We start from the raw sequence: 24,727 nt of genomic DNA on the forward strand, positions 1-24,727 counted from the left end.
AAGACGAATCCAATTTTAACAGATGCTCCATTCAGAAAATATCAAAAGCAACCCTTTACAAAAGAGTATTAAGCATAGAGACAAAAAATATGCAGGGCATTGCCAATGTATCAGATGACAATGGGACTAAATCACACCCATTTTTGGTTTAACAGCTGTTAAAGGAGTCAAGAGACCTGGATCTAGATCCAGCTGCACCGATCCAGTGAGTGGGTAAATGCCTTCACTGCTCTGGACCTCCGTTGATTTGCCTGTAAAATGGGAGATTTTGACTATCCTGTGTCTACAGTCTCTTAAATGATTAATATCCTATAATTCCATGTGCAGTATTCTGACGATGTCTTAGTGGATATGTGGATTTCCCCCCTTCCTTTTCTCCAGCAGTGCTCCTTTGCACCAGTCTCCGAACAGGGGCCCACACTCCTAGAATCTGAGAAAATGGCATCTTCTTCAGAGGACAGAGGTTCATAGTCTCAGTGGTTTACTCACCTGCTACAGCTCAGCATGTGATGTGGTTTTGCTGTGTCCCCACCCAATTCTCATCTTGAATTGCAGCTCCCATAATTCCTATGTGTCGTGGGAGGGATCTGGTGGGAGGTAATTGAATCATGGGGTGGGTCTTTCCCATGCGCTGTTCTCCTGATAGTGAATAACTCTCACAAGATCTGATTTTTTTTTTTTTTTTTTTTTTGAGATGGATTCTCACTCTTGTTACCCAGGCTGGAGTGCAGTGGTGCAATCTTGGCTCACTGCAACCTAAGCCTCCTGGGTTCAAGCAATTCTCCTGTCTCAGCCTCCTGAGTAGCTGGCATTACAGGCGCCTGCCACCATGCCCAGCTAATTTTTCTATTTTAGTAGAGATGGGGTTTCACCATATTGGCCAGGCTGGTCTCGAACTCCTGACCTCAGGTGATCCGCCCACCTCAGCCTCCCAAGGTGCTGGGATTACAGGTGTGAGCCACCACGCCGGTCCGAGATCTGATGGTTTTATAGAGGGGAGTTCCCCTGCATAAGCACTCTTGCCTCCTGCCATATCAGATGTGTCTTGCTTCCCCTTTGCCCTCCATCATGATTGTGAGGCTTCCCCAGCCATGTCCACATGTGAGTCAATTAAGCCTCTTTCCTTTATAAATTACCCAGTCTCGGGTATGTCTTTATTAGCAGCCTGAGAACAGACTAATATGGCATGATATTCTGGATCCTAATATTTGCAATTTGGATTTTGGATGAGTTACTTCCCCTTTTAGAGCCTTAGTATCTGTCTGTAATGAGAATTTTTTTTTTTTTCCTTAATTTCCTTTTCTAGCTTAGAGTAGCCTAAAAGAGAGTTACTCTTTTAGGCCCTTCAGTTTTTTCCTTTTTAAAAGTGAGATAGCATACTTTTTGGTCATCTCACACTCCCAGTGAGGCTTTCTGGGCCTCCCTTTCTCTGTTTCCTCTCTTCCCTTCCTGCTGGCAGAAGTGTGGATTGTGGAGAGCCTCATGACCCATGACTCATGCCTAGGTTGCCTGGCTACAGGGTGACGATTCTACCCAGTGCCTGGCTGCTACAGGGTGACAATTCTGCCCAGTGTCTGGCTGCTGTGAACATGTCTGATGTCTGGAGATTTCTCTGGATCTTCCATGGACAATGTTTTGAGTTAGGATGAAACACTAAGGTGCCGTTTTGCCTTATGATATTAAAAAAAAGACACGATGCAGCTAGTGAGGAGTTTTATTGGCTACAAAATAGATGCACAATGATGAGAATCTGAAGGCTGCAGTAGGAAAGTAGAGCTTTACACTCATAAACTCGCACTTTGATTCAAAAAGTGCAATATATTAAGAACATTATGAGAAGTCTGGTGAGATTGCAGAATGTTACAGAAAAAAATAATACAAGTTTCTGAGTCTGATAACTCCAAGGATATCTTTTAGAACTCATTGGTGTCTGGGCAAGGACTTTCCTTGGGGGAAAATAGATTTTACAACAGGCAGAAACTTTCATTGGTTTCATGCATGCTTTTGGATCTCATTCACTTGACAAAGAACTAATCTTCCATTGACGGTCTCCTGGGTTATGGCCTTGATCTTTGGAGTTGCAGACGCTGAGAAAAAGAGCACGGAAGATGTCACTGCCATGCTTCCTCCACCATCTGAACTGTACTCATTTTCAGTTCCCTGCTGTCAGCCCCTGAAGGCTCTCAGTGCCTTCCAAAATGATCACTAAACAATATGGCGGGCTCTGCTGCAGGGAAAAGGGATTTCCCCCAGGAGGGATTTTCTCCCACTCTCCAGGAAATGAGGGTCTCTGAACAGTGTCACCTTCTGGAGGTGAAGCCTTCATCATAGGTGTGCCTCATGTGGAACCTAGTCTCTGACCCCAAGCACTTGAGGAGTTCTTTCTCTGCCTGTGGACTTTGTAGCACTGCGCAGATTCCTTGAGCTTACAGAGCACTTAGTGCTATTCAGGGTACCTCATTTTACGGTCTAGAAAGCATGCCACATGAGGAGTGGGTGAGAAGCCAGGGATGCTTACTATGGCGGTTTTCAAATATATAACTTATTTGCATAAGTGCCTGTTGAAACATCAATAAACCAATTCTAGACCATAGGGAAGAATTGAAATCATTAATAAAATTACAAGGGAGAATTTTGTTAAATTAAAACGTCTCCAATGGGGCCATCCCATCAAGTATGGGTTCCCCATCCTAGGACACGTGTGAAGACAGGCTCAAAGACCCTTGTCTTATTTTGTAGATGGGCAGCAGTTAGACCAACTGTTCTGTGATGATTACTCCAGTGTATTCTTTGAATCTCCAGTGCCTTAGTATAGATCTATCACAAACTAATCAGAAAGTGCCACTTGTCGCAGACTACAGCTTCCTGGAACTTTTCTGTGAGATATTAAAGGTAATCTGAGAAAGCATGTTTCCAGGTCAAAGGTGTTTGGGAATGCTGGGCGAAACAAAGTTAAACTTTTGTCGTTTCTTCCTCTTTCTTACTCCTTTTCCCCTTCAGAGCAGTACCTGTTCCATCTTTAACATACTGAACTGCACAACAGGACTGTTCAAGAAGAGGATCATGGCACACAGTATTTCTAACCTCATCTGGCCATAGAACACAGTGTTCCTAATTCACTATTCAAATCTCATGGAACACGAGTGTTCAACAGAATCATCTGAGAAATGACATGAAATCTTTGCCTCTTAATTTTCTAGGGGTTTAGTAAACTAACTGACGCCATTACTTAATAGAGACATAATACTATTAATTATCATTTTAATCTTCTTTACCGCTTGCTTTTATATATATTGAGGACAATAATGAGAGCTTACATCATTTTGTATTAGCTAATTTGTTAACTGAAAATTCCTGACCGTTTGGGAGTGAAATAAATTTTGAACCCAGGACATTTGGGAGTACACTAAGGATGATGACTACTACAACGTGGATAACCAAGCTGATTCCTTAAAAATAGAGATTCAAACAATGAAGGAAATTTTTTTACCTTTCATGCTCGACTTTGATTCTTCCATTGTCCTATAAAAGTGATAAAGGTTAAAGCTCACTTTAGTATTAGCAACAATTATAACAACTTCTCAGGATGGACTAACTTCCTTTGCTTCCTTGTAAATCCTCAGCTCTTTAATGAGGATAATTGTCTGAGCTTAGTAGTCTCATGGTCATAGGTTCATGGGAGAGCCGGACTGGATGCAGAAGGCATTGGGTACCGCCTCCTGCTAACCCTGGAGTCAGGGGAAGTCGACAAACCATCCCCTCTTTTCAGCCAGCTGCAAGCTTGGTTTCCCCTAGGATCCCTGCCAGGGTCGGGTCTCAAGCCTGAGACCCCTGAGCTTCTCAGGCTGTTCAGAGTTTGGTCCGGTGATGTTTTATTTATGTATTTTTATAAAACTTCTATCCCTTCCTTTCAGGTCATAGAATATACATGCCCTTTATATGGCCAACTGTTGTTATTTCCTGGGGTGGCCAGAAATATCAGATTGAAAGTCTAGACATCTCTATCTCTTATGCATCTTTTTTTTTTTTTTTTTTTTCTTGCTAGTGGACTAACACGTTCCCCCGCCTTCTTTTTTTTTGGAGCCAAAATTGGGTGCATTCCTACTGGGAAACATGATGGCCAAAACCTTTTGAATTGTTTCCTTCTGGAGACCTTAACTCTTCTGACTGCAAATCTTAGTGTCCTGTGAGTATTAGCTGATTAATTACACTTGCTGCTTAGTGAAATACAACTGACTTTAGGTATCTTCTGGAGAAGCTCAACACAACTTTTCTTTTGCTTGAGTGACTCTTGCTAATAGAACCCAAAGATGCACACATATACCCAAAGGAGCTGGATGCCTCTTGCATGCTCCTGTCATGCCAGCCTTTGCCTTACCCTTCGCTCTCTCCCTCCAGGAGCCGTCGGTACGTGGTGATTTCCTTCTCCAGGTGGGTTTTGATGCCCAGCAGCACTTGGTATTCATTGTTCTGTCGCTCCAGGTCATGGCGTAGCTGCATCAGTTCCTCCTCGTAGTGGGAGATGATCTCTTGCATGTCCCGGAGCTTGCAGGAGTACCGAGACTGGGTCTCAGATAACATGTTTTCCAAAGCAGATTTCTGAAAGAGGAAATGATCTTTTGTTAATTAACTGATGGCTTGATTGAGTCAATAACAGGTGACTGTTGAGTACTTAGCAGAAGCCGACCAGTTGGCTAGGTGTCTTGGTAGCTACTGAGGACACCAAGGTGAGAAGTAGGCTGACTTACAGGTTCGGGACTTGGGCAGTCAGGAGTTGAGTGACGCTGGGACTTTCGAAGTCCATTGCTTTGCTCTGAACTGTTCTTTAACTCCTTACATTTTATCTTTGACCAGATTGAAAACTCCCAAAGAGCGACAGCAACTGGGACTGCTATCTCTTTGTATCTTCGGAGAAGGGTCTCGATTAGGGATGCCAGATAAAATAGAGAACGTCTAGTTAAATTTGAATTTCAGATGAGCAATGAGTAATTTTTTAGTGTAACTATGTCCAAAATATTGCTCCACCTGCATATACTAAAAAGAAAATTTTTTTTTTATTTGAAATTCCAACTAAACTGAGTGTCCTGTATTTTAATTTGGTAAATCTGGCAACCCTAGTCTCAAGCAATGCTTTTTGATTATGATGATGGTAAAAAAGAAATGTCATTTTTTGAGGAAATTCTAACAGCTGCCAAATGAAGTTTCTGGGCTAGAATACGGAGCACTGAGTTCAAGGCCCAGTTCTGTTTTCATGTAACACCTGCTTTTCTGAAGTGCATAATTGTAAGCTTAAAGAGAATCTCGTAACTGTGCTGAATACTCTCCCTTTATCGTGGCTGCTAATTTTCAAGGGGGGGGGGGCGTTCATGCTCCCTGGTGGTTAGAGCACATTTCCCTGGTCAGCCACTCTCCTACTCTCCCAGGGGCTTATTTTGTTCCCTCTCCTCTGTCCTTCCCATCCTTCCTCTGAGTCCATGGCCTCGCTTCCTGATTTCATTGATGAAACGAAAGCAATCGGGAGAGACCGCCCACTGCTCCCGCCATTGCTCCCAAGCACATGCTTGAATCTGCGTGCGGGTGCTGGCTTCCCTGTGTTCTTTTGCGTCAGCTGTCTGTGCTCCAGTCATCTCGGCAGTTGCCGGCCTCCTTGCATCATCAGTGTTCTCCTCCCTACTGGATTATTCCCACCAGCTTTCACATAGAATAATTTCTCCTACTTAAAATGTATCTTTCTTAAACTCGTATCTACCTTCAGCTATCGTCCAATTTCTCTGCTCTCCTTCAGCTACAGCAAAGCTCCTCAAAAAGTGGTCTATACCTGCTATTCCTCTTGAAACCCCTCCAAGGTAGCCTACAAAGCCCTGCACAGTCTGGCTCTGTTGGGATCCCCACGGCCTCACCCTCTCTTCCTCCCTCTTCCCCTCCCTTCCCCTCCTCTTCTCTCCTTTCTTCTTCCCGTCCTTCATTCACTGCAGCCACATGGACTTCCCTGCTGCTCCTCCAACTCATCAGACACACTTGGGCCTTGTTGCTTTTGCACTTGCTGTTCCCTCCTCCTGGAACACATCCCATCACCACATCAAGCACCTCCTTACCTCTTTGCTCACTGCCACTCTAACAGGAAAACATTTCCTGACCCCCTTGTTTAAGATAGCAGCTCTTCACCCTGGTGCGTCTGCCCTCCTCCTCTGCTTCATCTCTGTAGCATTTTCTCCATCTAACGTATATATTTTGATGATTTGCACATTTAGTATCTGTCACTCCTACTAGAATGTAAACTCCTTCGTTAAAAGATCCTCAGTGCTAAGGATTGGTGTCAGATAGTAGAATGCATGAAAATGGGTATACATGCCTTGCCTGTTTCACAGGGCCATTGTGAAATACTGTATGTTAAAATGTTTTGAAAACTGCAAGAGACTATAATTATTTTTGTACTCATGATCTCTACAGTGCACATTTGCAGTGTCTGTTCACCGTCACGGATGCATAAAACACAGCAGTCATTTACCCAAGTGCACCTGCCACGTAAATGAACAAATCATTGCCTCTCAAGACTGAGGGTAGAATCGCACTTGGCAATTATAAGGATGAATGATTAGAAGACTCAGTAGGGTATACTGGGAATCAAATGATGGACCTTCATAAATTTTGAATGCTTATGACACATGCTAAGCATTTTTCTAAACTGTGAAGATGATAGAAATGACCTGGACACAAGAACTTAAGAGTTTTCTGGGTGATGCGACACATACCTAAATGAATAGGGCAGTGCTTTGGAGTGAGCCAGGCCTGGATCTGCCACCTAACATGTTGGCACTGGAATTTCTCTATATCAGGGTTTGAGGGAGGTAGCCTGGTTGTAAGTGGAGAGGGCACTGATAGAAATTATGGGGGTCTAGAATCCCCCCTCCTCCAAATAAATCACATGGTTTCACCACCAGTCACTTATTAGCTGTGTGACCTTGGCCACTTTATTTTACTGTTGGAGTTTTGGTTTCCTCATCTCTAAAATGGGGACACTAAGACCTATCTGGAAAAGTTGCTGTAAGGATTAATGACATTTAATATCATGAACTACTTAGCACAACGCCTGGCACCATCTGGACATTCAATACATGGTAGCCCTTTATTATGGTTCTCATCATAAATGATTTGGATGGAAAGTGGAAAGTGAGAGGTGTCCCAAGGGAGCTGAGGGTCAGGGCCTGGAGAGAGGTCTCAGAAGGCTTCATGGAGGAGGTAGTGTGAGACCCAGTGTTTTCCCAGCCTTGACTCACCGTGCTGTACTGTGCCTGCAGGTCAATCTCCAGGGCCTGGAACGTGCGCTTCAGCTCGTGGATGTCACCTTGTCTGCTCTGCACAGCAGCTGGACTGGCTGCTTCCTGGGACATGGCTGCAGACTGTAGGACCAAGCAAGGCGAAGGCATCAGCATTGGGACCTTATGGAAATGCAACCTTTGGGAAGTTTGTGCATCTTTCTTTTACCTGTTCTTTATACCAAGTGTCCAAGTCTCGATGCTTCTTCTTTATTATAAGCTCATATTCCTGTCTCATATCCTCCAGGACCTTAATCAGATCTTCCTTGGGACCTGTATCCACCTTCACATTGACACTGAAGTCACTTGGCACATGATGCTTCTCCATTTCCTGTTTAATAACAGAGAAAGAAAATGAACTGGGTTTGACAATCAGAAGGCTGGATTGCCATGTTGATTGGCAGTGGTCAATGGATCTTTTAAACATTCTGATTATGTGGTTGCTCCACTGTCGCTGGTTTGGTTTCTCAAGTGTTACTTGTTGATGATAAAACATTGTATACTTTTATCTCTAATAATTTTATAAAATAAAGAATATCTTTGAGACCAACCTGACCAGCATGGTGAAACCCCATCTCTACTAAAAATACAAAAAATTAGCCAGGTGTGGTGGTGCATGCCTGTAATTCCAGCTACTTGGGAGGCTGAGGCAGGAGAATCCCTTGAACTTGGGAGGCAGAGGCTGCAGTGAGCCGGGATCGTAAGGCAGGTAATTAAATAGCCTCTGTGATTACTGACTTGATCTGTGGTTGAAAATATTTCAGAAAGAATTACGCTTCCATAGTGTGTAAAGTCCTGTTCGGCAGATGTGGATTGGTGAAGTGACAACACAGTTAGGCAGCAGAACCTTCCAGGCTATAGGCCAAAGCTTTCGGGAAGCCGTTCAAAAGGCAAACAGCAGAAAGAAGGGGTGGAGGCTTTCAAAATCTCGTCAATGCCTTGTGACCCTGTGGGGCTGACGCCCATAGGATTTCATGAAAACCAAGCAGCCACAGGAAAGATTTAATTAACAATCATTGTCTAACCAGCTGTTCAGAAACTGGGCTCTTTGATGTTCAGAAGCAATTTTGTTTTCCTACCATGGGAACTGTTTTTCTACCATTTTATCAGAGTCTCGAGGACTTGTGATAGATGGTAACTCTAAAAGTCAGTTAAATGCTTCTGGAGATTAGGATTCTTTAGTTTTGTCCCACATCACACGTGTCTTGGTTGATAGCAGACTCTTTTCATTATATTGTCCCCTAATTTGCTGAACATTGGGCCAGTGATGGAAGTCCAGTCTCACATATTGATTTTTATAGTAACATATTAACAAGCACATCTAGGTAAACATTGTGTGTTAACAAAACTGTTGACCAATTCATCATTAATTATGATTGCATTTTGGTTGTTGTATTTGACATGTGAGTAGCTAAACTTGAAATTAGAAACTTTAGGTATTTATATGTTTTTCTAATGACTATTTAGGGTGAAGGACAAGGGGATTGGCATCCAGGTGGTGGTTTCTTCTGTAGCTGTCGAATCAGCCTGAGATGTTCATGCTAAGAGCTGTGTTCATTACTAGGAGTTCCTGGGGAGTCCTACCTGTTCATGGCTCTTCTTCATGAGGATGAGCTCCTTCCTCATTCCCTCCACCTCCTGTTCTAGGTCTGTTGTGACAATGGTCAGGTTGTCTAAGGTCCTTCGGAGGCCCTCGACTTCAATTTCCAAGTCTCTCTTAAAGGAGTGTTCATTTTCATACCTTTGGTGAGAAGGAAGAGAAGAGTACACCCGTTTGTTGGAAGGTCATGGTTTTTGAAAGGGTTCATTTTCATTTAGAGGTGAATGTTTTACTTGTTAGGTTTAAAGACAGATGATAAATACATATAGGATGTCTTTTGTATGTCAGTTTCATGATACACTTTTCCATGATGGAGACTCAACGCCAACTTTTAAATTGAGTAGGGAGAACAGGATAATAAACAGTCACATACCCATCACCTATATTTAGCAACCGTGAATGTTTTGCCATATTTATGTCGCCTATTTCATTGCTGAAGTATTTCAAAGCAGATTATAGATGTGATGACATTTTAAGACTAAATACTTCAGGATGCATCTTTTAAGAAAAATATATTTTAAAATAAACAGGCTGGGCACAGTGGCTCACACCTGTAATCCCAGTACTTTGGGAGGCTGAGGCGGGCAGATCACGAGGCCAAGAGATTGAGACCGTCCTGGCCAACATGGTGAAACCCTGTCTCTACTAAAAATATAAAAATTAGCTGGGCATGGTGGCGCGCACCTGTAGTCCCAGCTACTTGGGAGGCTGAGGCAGGAGAATTGCTTGAACCTGGGAGGTGGAGGTTGCAGTGAGCCGAGCTTGCGCCACTACACTCCAACCTGTCTCAAAAATAAATAAATAAATAAATAAAATAAACATAATAACACTACACCCAAACATTAATAACAACCCTTTAATATAATCTAATTCATGATTCATATTCAAATTTCCCCATACTATAACATATGCTTTATATCTGGTTTGTTTAAACTAAGGTTCATTCAAGTAACACACAGTGCATTTGCTGTTGCTATGCCTTTTCATTATAAGATTTTAGTTGCAGGTAATGGCAAGACCAGTTTTCCTTTTTTTTTTTTTTTTTGAGACGGAGTCTCACTCTGTTGCCAGGCTAGAGTGCAGTGGCGTGATCTCGGCTCACTGCAACCTCCACCTCCCGGGTTCAAGTGATTCTCCTGCCTCAGCCTCCCAAGCAGCTGGGACTATAGGCATGTGCCACCATGCCCAGCTAATTTTTGTATTTTTAGTAGAGATGGGGTTTCATCATGTTTGCCAGGATGGTCTCGATCTCTTGACCTTGTGATCCGTCTGCCTTGGCCTCCCAAAGTGCTGGGATTAGAGGCGTGAGGCACCGCGCCCAGCTGAGTTTTTCTTTTGTAAAGCAAACAAACAAAAACCCGAACAACACTGTGAAGAAGGAACTTACTTGAGGTTGAAGTCATCCACTGCCATCCTGGCATTGTCAATGAGAAGGATAATCTGAGCATTGGTCATCTTACCATCCACTATCTGTAAAACATGCACAAAAGGTTATCTTGCTTGGACACACCCACACATGACCGCTGAATATTTGACTTGTTAGTACAGACCACTTCTTGTTCTGGCAGTGGAACAATGAATGACCGAGTCAGTAAATGCTTAGTGAGCACATACTAGGTGTAAAGCAGATTGCTTTTAAAGTAAAAATATGATCTGCAGTCAGTGTTACTGCCTTTCTTCTTTTTACATGGAGTTTTGACAGGCTTGGATTGATGCAACTGCTGAAAGAATGATATAGGAAGGGGAAGGACAGTAATTATTCAAAATGCCTTCTAACTTTTTAGGTTATGGACATGTCATAGCATTTTGCTTAATTAAGCTCATCCACAGCTGAAGATGTTAAAAGGACTTTAGGTTCTGATCCTTTTCTTATTGTGTTAGGTTGGTGAAAAAGTGATTTTTGCCATTACTTTTAATTAGTTCAGCCCTCCAAAAGTACAAAAATTATTATTTTAGATGAACCTAATTCTTACTTGTGATAGCATTCATGTTTCTAATCAGTGTTACTGAGCAAGCTAACACTAATATTCAATGTATTTTGTATATGTCATCACAGAACACAATTTTTTTTTTTTTTTTTTTTTTTGCCCAAAGTGACTATAGCCATACACATAACTTGTAGATATGTTTACGTCATTGCAACTTACTCTGGGATGAGAATGCTCTCATTGTAGCTATTAAAATATTAACTGAAATAATTCCTTACCATCTAAGGAACATGCTTAATGAGCTTTAGTAGTGGTAAGGCCTCCAGTTAAAGACTTTCACTAGATGTTTGTATAATTTTTTTTACTTTACAAATAAAAATATTATTGAAAGCACTTACTCGAGCAATTGTGTATACATTTATGATTTATAAACACTTGTAGATATGTTATAGTCAGAGAAATAGCTCACATTCAATGTATGTCACTGTCTTTAGGGTAGAAGATATCTCGTTGTCAAAAGTGTAATAATGCTTTTATACCAAGTATTGTGCTGGACTAGAAACTTGGAGTTTTTTTTTTTTTTGGTTCTGGCTCTGTTCTTAACCATCCAAGTGGATGCATCAGGCTGCATCACTCTATTCTCCAGGCCTCAGTTTCATCCGTTGTCAAATAAGGAGTCTGCACTAGAGACAGAGGACCTTAGAGGTCTTAGGTCTAAATTTCTGTAATTTAGTTGGAGTCAGAGAATCCTCGGTAATTCTCATTATATTTATATAGCTCATTTCTTTATTTAGAAAGCATTTTCTTAGGACAAAGTTATACTTCGATACAAAGGCACCTTTTAAAAATCTTGTCGTGTTTAAAGCTCCACTGATCCTATGGAATTTGGTATCATGAATGCACAATAGCAGGATTTAAAGATGGCACAAATGCTGGGTCTGGAACTCAAGGAGCTGGGCCTGGGATCCTGCTCCACACTTACTGGCTGGGTGAACTTGGCTGAGTCTCAGTGTCTTCATCCGTAAAATAGCAATAGTAATAGTTACTTCATCAAAGAGTTATGAGAATTAGAAGAGAGTACGTCAAATAATGTCAAATAGCATATTCTTGGCATATTATAGACAGTGAAAAATTGGTGGAAACTGAATTAGTTCAGAAAAAAGTAAAAAATACACTTTTCTGTTTTAAAATCTAGCACTTTTGTAGAGTCACTGACTACACTGCGAGCATCTCCAGGTTCTATATGCTGAGATGCCTGCTCAGACTTTTTCTGTTCACGGTGGGATATAGCCAGGCTGGCTGCTTCTGCCTCATTCTTTTTCCCCTTGTGGGATTCCAAGTGGTGCTATGGCCTCTTCCCTTGCTATAAAAAAGGATACTTTTAGGTATTTACTGTTCTCCTCTCCACAGTGCTGCTTAGGGGCATTCTTACCAATACTTCTCCCTCCGGACCAATTATTCTTTGCGTTATGTAAGCTCATGCAAAATGAAAAGTAGCTCTATCCCAAAGAGCCTGGGGACCATTGTGGGGTAACCCTTACTTACTTGTGCACTGAGGTTTTCAACTTCTATTTGACACATACTATGAGGTGTTAACCTACATCCAGAGAATCAGAAAATCAAAAATACTGTCTATGGGCTTATTTATCTTTTCTGAGTTAAATTGGTAATTTATCCATTGCAAAGTCCACCTCAAGTGTCTGATTTCCCCAGCTATCATTCTCATAGCACTCAAATGTGAATTCTGAAATGTACTTGATATAGAGCACATTCCAGATTCTCCTGAAGGCCCTGAGTTAATTCTTTTAAAAGCAAGTTGGTATATTCGTGCAACATTGTTGCTTCAGGATGTTTGATCTCCTACCAGGGAGAGGAAATAGAATGTTTGACTGTAAACTAAAATGCCAAATATAGTCCGATTGAGAATCATTCAAGGTGTTTTATTTATGATACTCCTATGACTATGTCCAATTCTGGATTTCAAAAGGATTGAATTAATTTTTAAACTCAACTTCTTATCAACTTTTGGAGTGACATTTAATACACTTAAAGTGAGGGTGCGGGAGAGCTGTATCCACTCAGAGCATTTCACCAAGATCCAGGAAGCATAAACCTCAGGTAATTGCGGGACCTCCTTGCACCTCTGTTTTCTCATCTTCAAATGAGGGAGTTTGGGGTAGATAGACAATCTGAACTTTAAAGAGTTGCTTTCTTCAAATGTGGAGAAAACAGTGTTAGACATAAAAATCCAGAAAAGAATGCAATTCAAAGCTAAAGAATTTTCCTATTTAATCTCAGAACCCAGAATTCCAGGTCATCTGAAGGGTGGGCAGGTTGCTCCCCAACCCCCCATTGCACCTACTTACTTTTCTCAGTTCTGTTTCAAAGGATTTAGACAACGATTACGTCTCAGTCTCCTTATCTATAAATTGAGAATAAAAATACCTGCTTCACACAGTTGTGAGGATTAAATGAGATAATGTGTATGAAATATGTGTTGTGTGGTTAATGATGCAAGTATAATGCATTATGTTTATTCATACTAAGTGTCATTTTTTTGTATGAGGTGGGCTAGGCAGCACCACACTGTAGTGAAATTTATGAGACTACTGGAAACAGACCTGAGTTAGAATCCCACCTCTGCTTCTTGCTGATGGCTTTGGATGGCTATTTCACTTTTTTCCAAGCTTCCATTTCCTTACAGGGTTCTTGCAGAATCAAATAAAATAATATGGAACATTTCCATCATTGCAGAATGCTCTTGGATGGTGTTGATATGTGTATTAAATATTCAGCAGGATGCCTAGGTACATAATAAGTGCTCAATAAACATTTCCCTCCCTTTCCTCCCTTTTTTTTTGGTTAAATCTCTTCTGCTAGCTCCTAAATTATTTGACCGGTTCTAACCTTGTATTTCTTTTGGGAGTCATGGTCTCCCTTTGTTCTCCATTTGCAAAAATCTTTAATTCTTCCTTTCTACAACCAAAGCAACTTTACTAAACAAAAAAACATGATGAGGACTGTTGAGTCACCTTGTTTTTTTTTCACAAAGACAACCATGCACTATATAGTTAAGGTAATTACAGTCAGTTATTAGGTTGATTATTCAATAATTAGGGTTCATTACAAGGACAGATTTATATTATCTTGACTGGTCCTTCCTACATTCAAGCAAGGATGACTGAGTGTTGTGAAATAATATGGTATAAATATTGGAAACTTGTGATGCTCTTTCTAGGGGAGGTTAAATCATAGTCTTACAGAGAATTTTCTGGGACTGCTTTATATAAGAGGGAGTTAGATAGCTTTAAAAAATAACCTATAAGATGATTGGATTCCTTCTACTTCTAGCTAATGTTATGAGACATCTTGGAAGGTATGTGCTTAGTTTTTTTGGGGGATTGGTTACAGAGTTAGTTTTTTTTTGAAGAAGGTCTTTATAGCCATCCCAACTCTCAGGTTCTAAAAATTATGCTCATTTTATTATTATTGTTTCTAGTGGTATGCCATTCTCAGAACTGTGAGCAACTTTATCTTCAACCAACCCACAAGCGGAAATATCTAGGGATGTCACGGTGACCTATATGCTGGGTGGTGATAACTTTTAGGTGTAATGTTCAAAATAGTCTAACAGCCTTTTGTTGATGGATAACCATATTGTTCAAAAAAATTTGAGGTGGAGCAGAACTGAGGTAATGAGAAAGCAAACATTTTCTTATCCCTGGTGCACTGAGCATGCAGCATGAATACTGGCCCTTATCATTTCTATGACATCGTTGGGTCATAAGTGACACTAAACAGCAGCTGGTTGCCTTACATTTTAAAGACGTTTTTGGTGTGTGAGAGATCAGGTAGTCTCATTTTCGAAACAGTCTGTAGCACTTCTGTCATTTTTGCTGCCTTCTTTTTCTACATTATCCAGGGACAGAAGATTAATTATACAGAACAGACGATTCCAACTCCAAATTTAAGGTATAATAAGAAAACATTCCCCAAAACCTTTGTGCACCATTACTTCAAGCGCTGTTGCCATTTTCCTGGCAATTGTCTTCTGGACTGATTTCTCCTCCCGAGGGTTCCCAGGCAAAGCAGCCCCACCTGGAGCTCCCGGGTTACCCAGTAGCTTACCTGCTCCTGCAGGTGTGTGATATTTTCCTCATACTGGGAATAATCTTTCTTACTGCCAGGATCTCTCTGCTGGTGCCACTTCAGGATGCGGCTTTCCAGCTTCATGTTGGCCTCCTCCAGGGCGCGAACCTTCTCCAGGTAGGAGGCCAGGCGGTCGTTGAGATTCTGCAGGGTGGCCTTCCCATTTCCGCCTAGGAGGGGGCTGCTTCTTCCAGAACCCCAAGACCCTCCAGCGGGTGGGCAGCTCCGCGTGGTGAAGGACAGGGAAATGCGGGTTCCCCCTGCACCGCCGTGGACGGTGGGAGCCCTGGGGAAGCTCCTGGGCCGGCCCCAGCCATCTCCGGTGCCTTGGAAGGAGGCCGAGGGGGTCTGGCTGAAGCTGCGTCTGGAGTTCATGGTCCCATCTGTGTTTGGGATGGGGCTGGGCTCTGTTCCACTCCCTGGTACCGCAGAACTGAGCCTCCCCAGACTGCCCTGGATGGTTTTATGGCCTTTGCTGTGGGAGTTCCCTTCTCTGACAATTGTACCGACAAGATCGTATCATTGTGCAACCTGTGTTTCCTCTTGGTCAATCCCAAAGTGCCCCGGGCCTTCGCACACTGTTGTTGTTTAGAGCCACATCAATATGACAGTTTGCTTCCTCCCTTCCCCTGGTAACCGGAGGTGTGGCCCACGGCATCAGGTGGGTATTAGGCTCAGGTATCTTTCTAATCTTGCTGTGAAGTTTTTCCATTGTTCACTTACCTGGAAAGGGTTAGGTTAAAGTCCACGCAAAAGAAAGCATATTCGGTGTAGTATAGATTTCCTTAAAAAACCACAAAAAAACAGACATTAAACAACAGAGATACACAAACCTTTTTCCACCCCCAGTAAGCTCCACCTCTAAAGGGAGGGTGAGTGAGCCTGAGAAGGGAGAGCCAGCTCAGAACAGGATCTCCAGTCCTGGAATAAAGCTCGCTGTGCTGAGGCAGTTGAGAAGATGGTGAATATCTGATGCCTCTGTGACAGTCACTGTTTGAAGGAAAGTACTTTCAAAGGACTCGCTCTTAAGAACAAACCCTCAATTATAGATATAATTAATTAATGAATGACCGAACCTTCCACTTCCAGGGTGCCTTTCTTCCCAGCACACCTCAAAACCAAACAACCCTGGCCTGCGCTCAGGACTTCCCTTGGCCCTCGGGGAGGAATGCAGCCGTTGTGAGCAGCCCCGGACCCTGGCTGAGCCTGCCACGGCTGGGTTCTGTGTGTCTGTGACCTGCAGAGGGACGATGGAAAACAGGAAACCTGCCATGGGCTGTCAAATGTGGTTGATGAATCTTATATTTCATCTGCCAAGGTAAAGGTTAGGAATGAATAAAGAAGCAGTCTGGGGGTGGAAGCCACGTGCTAATTACTGGCAGCTAGATTTAAAGGGGACTTACAATAAAATACCAGCGCAGAAAGGGCTTCTAGCCTGTCTGGTTCCAAGCCACTAATCGGACAGATGAGGAAAGCTGAGGCCTATGGTGGTGGAGGTTAGTGGCAGAGCTGGGGCTAGATTCTTTCTCCACATAGCACTGTTATCTGGGGTTGAATCTTGACAGGTCCTGTACCACACTTCTCTTTCATAAGAATAGGACTTGCCAGTTGATGTAGCTCTTTTATATTCTTAATTGAATCCTCACAACTCTTTATGTAGCCAGGCAAGGGTTGTTGTCTTCATTTTGCAGAGAAAGAATCAAGGTCTCACAGGGGTGAATGATCCGGAGATGATTTGCATGTGCAGTGTAATTGAGCACATGAATTCATAGGTGGCACTGCCCGTGTCTGTGCTGTCCTCCCTGCCTGGAAAGTCACCCACCCCACCTCCTCTATAGTTCAAGGGCTACCTCCTTCAACAATCATTTTCTGAATTCTCCTGCATGAGTTGGGTGACCCTCTAGGAGGAACTGCCCCTTCTGGATGCTGAGGTCCTCCGGAGGGGCAGACACCTTGGCATCCCACTTCATGGTGGAAGCTGGGAGCCCCCAGCCAGGCCCAGCCACCTCCTGTGCCTGGGATGAAGTCCACCCCATTCTTTCACCCCATTATATTGCATTTGTCACACTCCTCTGAGACCGCAGGCTTCTTGAAAGCAGAGTTGATGTCTTCCATATTTGAGCACCAAAGTCTGTCTTCTTGGTGGTACTTTGCAAATGTGTGTTAATCATAAACTTTTAGAGTCAGGATTTTAACACAGGTCCCCTGATGACATTACCTTCTGCTCCTTTTAGGACTGTGGGTTATAAAACTAGAAAGTAGGAAAACGCCTCTCCTGGGTATGGATTAACCATCCACGAAGGCCAATCCTTTCCAATTACAAATAAAGCCACCCAAAAGCACACCAGCTTTGCCCATCCCTGTTTTACAACAAAACCTTATCAGGGAAGAGTCTCTGAATATTTTTTATTTCACTGTGCACAAGCTGGAAAAATGAGCCTCCAAGCCTCAGGGAAGCTTGGAGAGTGCTTAGAAAGAATGCCTACAGTCACTTACATCTCAGATATGAGAAAAAGACAAAAGAGACACGTGATAACAATAGAGCAAATGAGGGAACTAGAGAGACTTGTTTGGTGAGTGGTGGCAAGCAGTGTTCTGTGGATGTGGACGGTTCCTGGTCATCAAAGTTATGGTCAGCTCTGGTTCCTGTTCACCCGGACCCAGCCTTACCAAAGAAGAAAACATTTACCGTTAGCATGTGCAAGGGCTGGGCTGCACTGGCTTTCTCTGAATTCTCTCACCAGAATCTACAATGGAATGAATGCTTCTCTACTCATTTCAGGCATGTCTGAGTGGCAGTGACTTATCAACCCCGTAAATTTGGCCACTGTCTCATTTTATGTCTGTGTGTGGGAGTTTTGATTTATAGGAATTATCCTTGAGCAGAAGTTTTCTTGTATCATAGCAGGACCAGGGCAGGGAAAAACTGGTGGTGAGATCTGAGAGCACTGGGGAGAAATAGTCTCTTCCAGTACTATTATATGACGGTCTCCCATAACATTTTTTTTTTCTCGAGATGTAGTCTTGCTTTGTTACCCAGGCTGGAGTGCAATGGCACAATCTTGGCTCACTGCAATCTCCACCTGCTGGGTTCAAGCGATTCTTCTGCTTCGGCCTCCCGAGTAGCTAGGATTACAGGTAGGCACCAACATGCCTGGCTCATTTTTTGTGTTTTTAGTAGAGATGGGGTTTCACCACATTAGCCAGGCTGGTCTCGAACTCTTGACCTCATGATCTGCCCATCTCAGCCTCCCAAAGTACTGTGATTACAGGCATGAGCCACCGTGCCTAGCTGAGTATCCATAGCTTCTTTTTTTTTTTTTTTGAGACGGAGTCTCGTCCTGTGGCCCAGGCTGGAATGCAGTGACACGATCCCGGCTCACTGCAAGCTCCACCTCCCGGGTTCAAGCAATTCTTCTGCCTCAGCCTGCTGAGCAGCTGGGACCACAGGCGCGTGCAACCACGCCCAGCTAATTTTTGTAGTTTTTAGTAGAGACGGAGTTTTACTGTGTTGGCCAGGCTGATCTTCAACTTCTGACCTCGTTATCCACCCGCCTTGGCCTCCCAAAGTGCTGGGATTACAGGCGTGAGCCACCGCACCCAGCCCTGATTTTCCATAACTTCTAATGTGTAGAGTTCCATTGGATTTTAAAAGAAATGATGCTTTTTTGGGGTAGAAATGATACATGCTTATTATACAAAATCAAGTGATACATGATAGTACAGGAGAAAATATTTTAAAATTCTACCACACACACACAACCTTTGGTGACATTTGGTGAACGTCCTTTCAGATACTCTGTGTATGCACTGGAAGACGAAAGAATGGCTAGAATAATTGGAAAAATGGGCTCATATGACTTACTCCATTTTAGAAAAGCTTAAGTCAATTGACAAATTTTAATTGGCAAATAAGGAACTAAAATGAATTCACTTTAGTGACATAGTTTTTCTAGAATTTAAAAACGTTCATCACATTCTTTTAAATTTTACATTTTTAAGAAGGGTAAAATGTCCTGTAAATGCCAGTATTTGTGGAATCGCAGGACTGGAAAGAAGAGCAACACTGAGCCACTTGTTGCAGATTTTTGCTCTTAGGGAGGACAACGGCAGAGTGCTGAGCTTGTTTTTAAACTGTTCTTAAAGAACTCGAGGGGTGGAGCCTCCAACTGCTTCCTCAGTAAATGGCCAACATCTGCTGATCCTTTTGGTTCATAAGCATTTCACTTGCAATAGGTTTCATGATTTCTTTTGGTTTTCTGTAGCGTTCAATTGTTCAGAATCAAAATCATTCTCCTTTGCATAATTTTCTGGCTGAACCATTTGTAGTTTTCACGTTTGATTCACCTTTCCGGTGAACGGCACTGTCGTCTCTGAAAGGGAGTGGGTATTTTGTAAGAGCTCAGCTGGTGAGTGAATGCGTGGAGTTGCATGCAAGTGTGTTGGGGTCAGAAGGGAGCCCTGTCAGAAGGTAGCTGTCATTAACTGGGTACACAGTCTGTTTGTGAGCCTTTTCAAGACAAACAGTTCATCAGCAAAGCATTTTATAGGCACCCGATCTTTATAGTAGAGAAGAATGGCCAAAATGACTCTCGAATACCTTTTTACTACACATGACATTTCAGAACAGATGAGTAGCAGGTCTTCAGGCAAAATTGCTATGCTATTATCCTATGAGTTGGAAGGTTACATAAGAAGATTAGACATTTATAGAAATAAAACATGCCCATGAAAAAGTGGGCAAAGGACATGAACAGACACTATATACAGATACTATTTGCAAGCGACTCTTAAGTTGGCTGTTGTTTTCTTCCTGGTTTGAAATACTGTATTGAAGACTTCATAACTCACATCTTCTCTCTGTTGGCCCCTTTTTCCTAGACAAATAGAAATATGAGAAAATGGTCTGAGGATCATGCTGTAACAACGTGTTTTATATCAGCCTTACTTGACCACTCATGCTTAAGCCCTTGTAGCATCTTATTCAGTGGGAAAACGTTCCCAGCTGAAAACAATCAATCCCGTGCTTCAATTGCAGCTGCAATTTTAAACATGAAATTCAATGGATAGACTTTAAGAAGTTAGTAAAATCTCTAAAACTATATGCAAAAATTTCTCTGCAAGTTTATATGCTTACTTTTCTGAGGAATAGGAGCTTTTGTTAACTGTTGTTTTTAAAAATTTCAATTAGGCCGGGCATGGTGGCTCATGCCTGTAATCCCAGCACTTTCGGAGGCCGAAGCGAGCGGATCGATCACTTGAACTTAGGAGTTCGAGACCAGCTTGGCCAACATGGTGAAACCCTATCTCTACTAAAAATACAAAAAATTAGCCGGACGTGGTGGCATGCACCTGTAATCCCAGTTACTCTGGAAGCTGAGGCAGGAGAATCGCTTGAACCCAGGAGGTGGAGGTTGAAGTGAGCCGAGATCGCACCATTGCACTCCAGCCTGGGTGACAAGAGTGAATCTCCATCTCAAAAATAATTTTTTAAAATTAATTATTATTTTTTGAAACAGGGTCTCACTTTGTTGCCTGAGCTGTAGGCAGTGGTGCAATCATGGCTCACTGCAGTCTGAACCTCCTGGCTCAAGTAATCTTTCTGCCTCCACCTCCCTAGTAGCTGGGACTATAGGTGTACACCACCACACCAAGCAAATTCTTTTTTTAAATGTTTTGTAGAGATGAGGTCTTGCTACGTTGCTCAGGCTGGTCTCAAACTCCTGGGCTCAAGCAATTCTCCCATCTTGGCATCTCAAAGTGATAAGATTAAAGGGATGAGCCACTTCACCTGGTCTCATTAACTTTTCAAAGGAGTATATAAGTTTAAAAAGTCAGGATCCAGTGATGTAGAACTTTAGTTTCCTTCCCTGTTGCCACTGAGCTCCTTTTTTTCCATTTCTCCTCCTCCTCCCCACCATCCTCTTCTCATTCTGAAGGGCAACGCAAAAGAAGAGAGGAGGCGAGAGAAAGGGAAGAGGGGAACCTCCTCAAAAGAGGCCTCTCTCCAGAGAGATAGAAGGGGGGCCTCCTCTCTTCTCCGAAGAGGACCTCTTCCTCCTCCACCTCCTCCTCCTCTTCTCCTTTTCCTTTTCCTCCTTCTCCTCTTCCTCCTCCTTCTCCTTCTTTTCTCCTCATCCTTTTCCTTCTCCTCCTCCTCTCTCTTCCCCCTCCTCCTCCTTTTCTTCTCTCTTCCTCTTCTTCTTCTTCCCTCCTCCCTCTTCCTCCCCCTCTCCTTCTCTTTCTTTCTTTCTCTTTCTTTCTTTCTTTCTTTCTTTCTTTCTTTCTTTCTTTCTTTCTTTCTTTCTTTCTTTCTTCTCTTCTTCTCTCCTTTCTTCCTTCCTCCTCCTCCTCCTTCTTCTTCTTCTTCTTCTCTTCTTCTTCTTCTTCTTCTTTCTTTCTTTTCTTTTCTTCTTCTTCTTTCTTCTTTTTCTTCTTCTTCTTCTTCTTCCTCTTCTTCTTCTTCTTCCTTTTTTTACTTTGCCATAGAGACAATGCTTTAGGTTCACTAAATTTTTTACAGTTGTGGGATATTGATTAAAACACCTGCTCATTTAAAGTGGTTGGCTGTATTTAAAATGTTTTTATTGCTTTTTTTCTCCTACCCCCAAACTGTGCATTTCATCTGTAATTTCATTATTGGTTGAATACCACAGCCACAAATCATTTGACTTAAAATCCTCTAACTTAGTTATTAATTTTATTGAAGATTTCCTTTAGAGGTACTCTGGTTTTATAAATAGACTAATATGACACAATTCCTACTTAAAAATTATTTTAAATTTTTATTTTAATAGTTTTTGGGAAACAGGTGGTTTTTGATTATATTAATAAGTTTTTTGTTTGCAGATGATGCAATCTTTTTTTAATTATTATTTTTTAAGTTCTGGGGTACATATGAAGGATGTGCAGGTTTGTTACATAGGTAAACATGTGCCATAGTAGTTTGCTGCACCTATCAACCCATCACCTAGATATTAAGCCCAGCATGCAATAGCTCTTTTCTCTAATGCTCTCCCCACCCACCCTCCCCTAAAAGGCTTCTGTGTATGTTGTTCCCCTTCCTGTGTCCAAGTGTTCTCATTGTTCTGTTCTCACTTATAAGTGATAACATGCAGTGTTTGGTTTTCCGTTCCTGTGTTAGTTTGCTGAGGATAATGGCTTCCAGTTTCATCCATGTCCTTTCAAAGGACATGATGTTGTTCCTTTTTATGGCTGTATAGTATTCCATGATGTATATGTATCACATTTTCTTTATCCAATATATTATTGATGGGCATTTGGGTTGATTCCATGTATTTGCTATTGTGAGTAGTGCTGCAGTGAACATACATGTGCATATATCTTTATAATAGAATGATTTAATATTTTTGGCATGCCAGCAGGCCTGTTGGGATGATACCCAGTAGTGTGTTTGCTGGGTCAAATGGTCTTTCCAGTTCTAAATCTTTGAGGCATTGCCACACTGTCTACCACAATGGTTGAACTAATTTACATTCCCACCAACAATGTAAAAGCATGTCCATTTCTCCACAACCTCACCAGTATCTGTTGTTTCTTGGCTTTTTAATGATTGCCATTCTGATTGGTGTGAGATGGCATCTCATTGTGGTTTTGATTTGCATTTCCCTAATTCAGTGATGTTAAGCCTTTTTTCACATGATAGGGTCTTTAGTGGTGAGTTCTGAGATTTTGGTGCACCCATCACCCGAGCAGTGTACACTGTACCCAATGTGAGGTCTTTTATCCCTCACCCCCTCCCACTCCTACCTTTAAGGATCCTTCAGCCTCTAGATCCAAGAATTTAGTTTTATTTTGTTTGGTCTTTCAGTATTCCGTCAAATGACACAACCTATTATGTGAGGGTCTGCTCTGTGGTGCTTAGGAGCAGTTACTGATCTTTACCCATTTATACCTGGAATTCAGAGTTACCAGTGCTCGGGAGACACAGCAATGTAGCACCATCATCAGTCAAGAAAACCTGGTTGTCAAGATCTTTTCACATGGCTGTGATGAAGTTATCATCATCTGAGTGACATACTTATTATTCAGTACCTTGGTATAAGCCTGAGAAGAATGGGTTGGCCTAGCCCATCATACTGGGAGTTGACCCTCATTTACCATTATCTCCTTCAGAGAAGGAGGGCACCTCCTCCCTCCTTCCAGCTTCCTTTTCCAGTTGACACCAAACCCTTCTGAGGAGGCAAGTGATGTGTCAGCTAGATAACTTCTTTGAAAGGACTGCCAGAACACTCTGACTTAAGCCTGGTTTTAGAAAGATCCTTAAGTCCTTTTATACCGCCTCTGTGCAAAAGGCCTGTTGCGGTGATTTCGTTCACTTAGCATAACAGCAGGAAAAACAGATCCCCACTAATGGGTGGGAAGTGCTGCTGCAAAGCTGAAATGATTTCACTCTTCTTTTTCTCCTTATTATCATCTTAATCTGATGGACATGATAGGTAATCAAATAAATCCTTTACACAAAGACCGTTGTCATTAATGATCCTGGAATTAACCTGCGTGTTAGCTTTAGTCCTCACTGGGTGTTACTTTCTTTTGCCTTAGGAGGAGATGTTTTGAGTTAACTGTGGTGTTAGTTGCTGAAACATATCTCATGCAATTTGCTGAAGTCTTGTCCTTATAGGTTTTACCTTTAGCCCAGTGTGGTTCATGTTGCGGTAGGGCAAGTGTATGCAAGACTCTCAGAAGGTCCTTGCTCCCAGCATTCTTCCCCACTTGACAGTTGTTGTCACCTGAAACTCAACCATGTATTTGTTTGGTTCACCCAAATATTGCTTCTCCCTTCCTTCCTTCCTTCCTTCCTTCCTTCCTTCCTTCCTTCCTTCCTTCCTTCCTTCCTTCCTCCTTCCTCCTTCCCTCCTTCCCTCCCTCCCTCCCTCCCTCCCTCCCTTCCTTCCTTCCTTCCTTCCTCCCTCCCTTCCTTCCTTCCTTCCTTCCTTTCGCCTAGGCTGGAGTGCACTGCCATGATCTTAGCTCACTGCGGTCTCCGCCCCCCAGGTTCAAGCCTCTCAAGGAGCTGGGATTACAGGTGCCTGCCACCATGCCCTGCTATTTTTTGTATTTTTAGTCGAGATGGGGTTTCACCATGTTGGCCAGGCTGGTCTGGAACTCCTGACCTCGAATGATCTGCCTGGCTCCGCCTCCCAAAGTGTTGGGATTACAGGCACGAGCCACCGCATCGGGCCAATAATTGCTTCTTATTCAGAAACAAACCTTAATACATTGTTCACATAAAAAACACATTGTTTGCCTTTTCATTCATTGAACAAGTATTTATTGAATGCCTACCCTGTGTGGAGCAGAGAGGGAGAAGAGGAGAGCAGGGTGAGAGGACACTGGTGATGCACAGGACACGGGGTTGTTCTGGGCTTTCTAAGCTCTGCTGAGTATTTTGATCTTCGACACAAGAGATGTGGAAAATGAAGACTTTAAGCAGGGGAGTACTGCACTGTGATCTTCAAAAAGATCACCCTAGCTGTCTTATGGAGAATGAATGAGGGTGAGAGTGAAGGGGTGGGGATGGCTAGGAAGGGACTGCCTCTGTCCAGAAGAGAGACGATGGGGAGGTTTGCTTATTAATTTTGATTGATTTAGTAAGATATTCAGGGATATTAGAGTAAGAGCACAGCATTAACTACTTCTCTGCCATGAGAAAGAAGACATAATAAAAGTCAACTTATTACTGACTTTTATGGCACCTGTGGTGTGTATAT

At 42.5% G+C, this 24,727-nt stretch overlaps 2 protein-coding genes across 3 annotated transcripts in view; one reads left to right on the top strand and one right to left on the bottom strand.

Moving 5' to 3' along the window:
- LOC104658490 (keratin-associated protein 9-2-like) overlaps positions 1–24,727 on the top strand; it is a 335,619-nt gene that overhangs the window by 80,696 nt on the left and 230,196 nt on the right. For both annotated transcript variants that reach the window (XR_004055119.1, XM_030923870.1), the window contains exon 2: positions 7,299–7,464. The gene's annotated coding sequence lies outside the window, so the exon portion shown is untranslated. The remainder of the gene's footprint in view (positions 1–7,298; positions 7,465–24,727) is intronic.
- KRT23 (keratin 23) lies at positions 1,697–16,370 on the bottom strand. The gene is made up of 9 exons (XM_010388527.2): positions 16,070–16,370; positions 14,973–15,716; positions 10,304–10,386; positions 8,901–9,057; positions 7,486–7,647; positions 7,278–7,400; positions 4,379–4,599; positions 3,491–3,522; positions 1,697–2,087 (listed from the first exon to the last, which is right to left on the bottom strand). The coding sequence occupies exons 2-9, from the start codon at positions 15,366–15,368 to the stop codon at positions 1,993–1,995; spliced, it is 1,269 nt and encodes a 422-aa protein (XP_010386829.1). The 5' UTR covers positions 15,369–15,716; positions 16,070–16,370; the 3' UTR covers positions 1,697–1,992.

This window comes from Rhinopithecus roxellana, chromosome 19 (genome assembly GCF_007565055.1).
Source record: "Rhinopithecus roxellana isolate Shanxi Qingling chromosome 19, ASM756505v1, whole genome shotgun sequence".
In the NCBI taxonomy this organism is placed as follows: Eukaryota; Metazoa; Chordata; class Mammalia; order Primates; family Cercopithecidae; genus Rhinopithecus; species Rhinopithecus roxellana.

Coding starts and splice junctions, on each gene's coding strand:
- KRT23 (XM_010388527.2), bottom strand. CDS start 15,368: ATGAACTCCAGACGCAGCTTCAGCCAGACCCCCTCGGCCTCCTTCCAA. Junction 10,387..14,972: donor TCACACACCTGCAGGAGCAG/GTAAGCTACTGG, acceptor CATGTTTTACAG/ATAGTGGATGGTAAGATGAC. Junction 4,600..7,277: donor TGCAGGCACAGTACAGCACG/GTGAGTCAAGGC, acceptor TTCCTCTTTCAG/AAATCTGCTTTGGAAAACAT.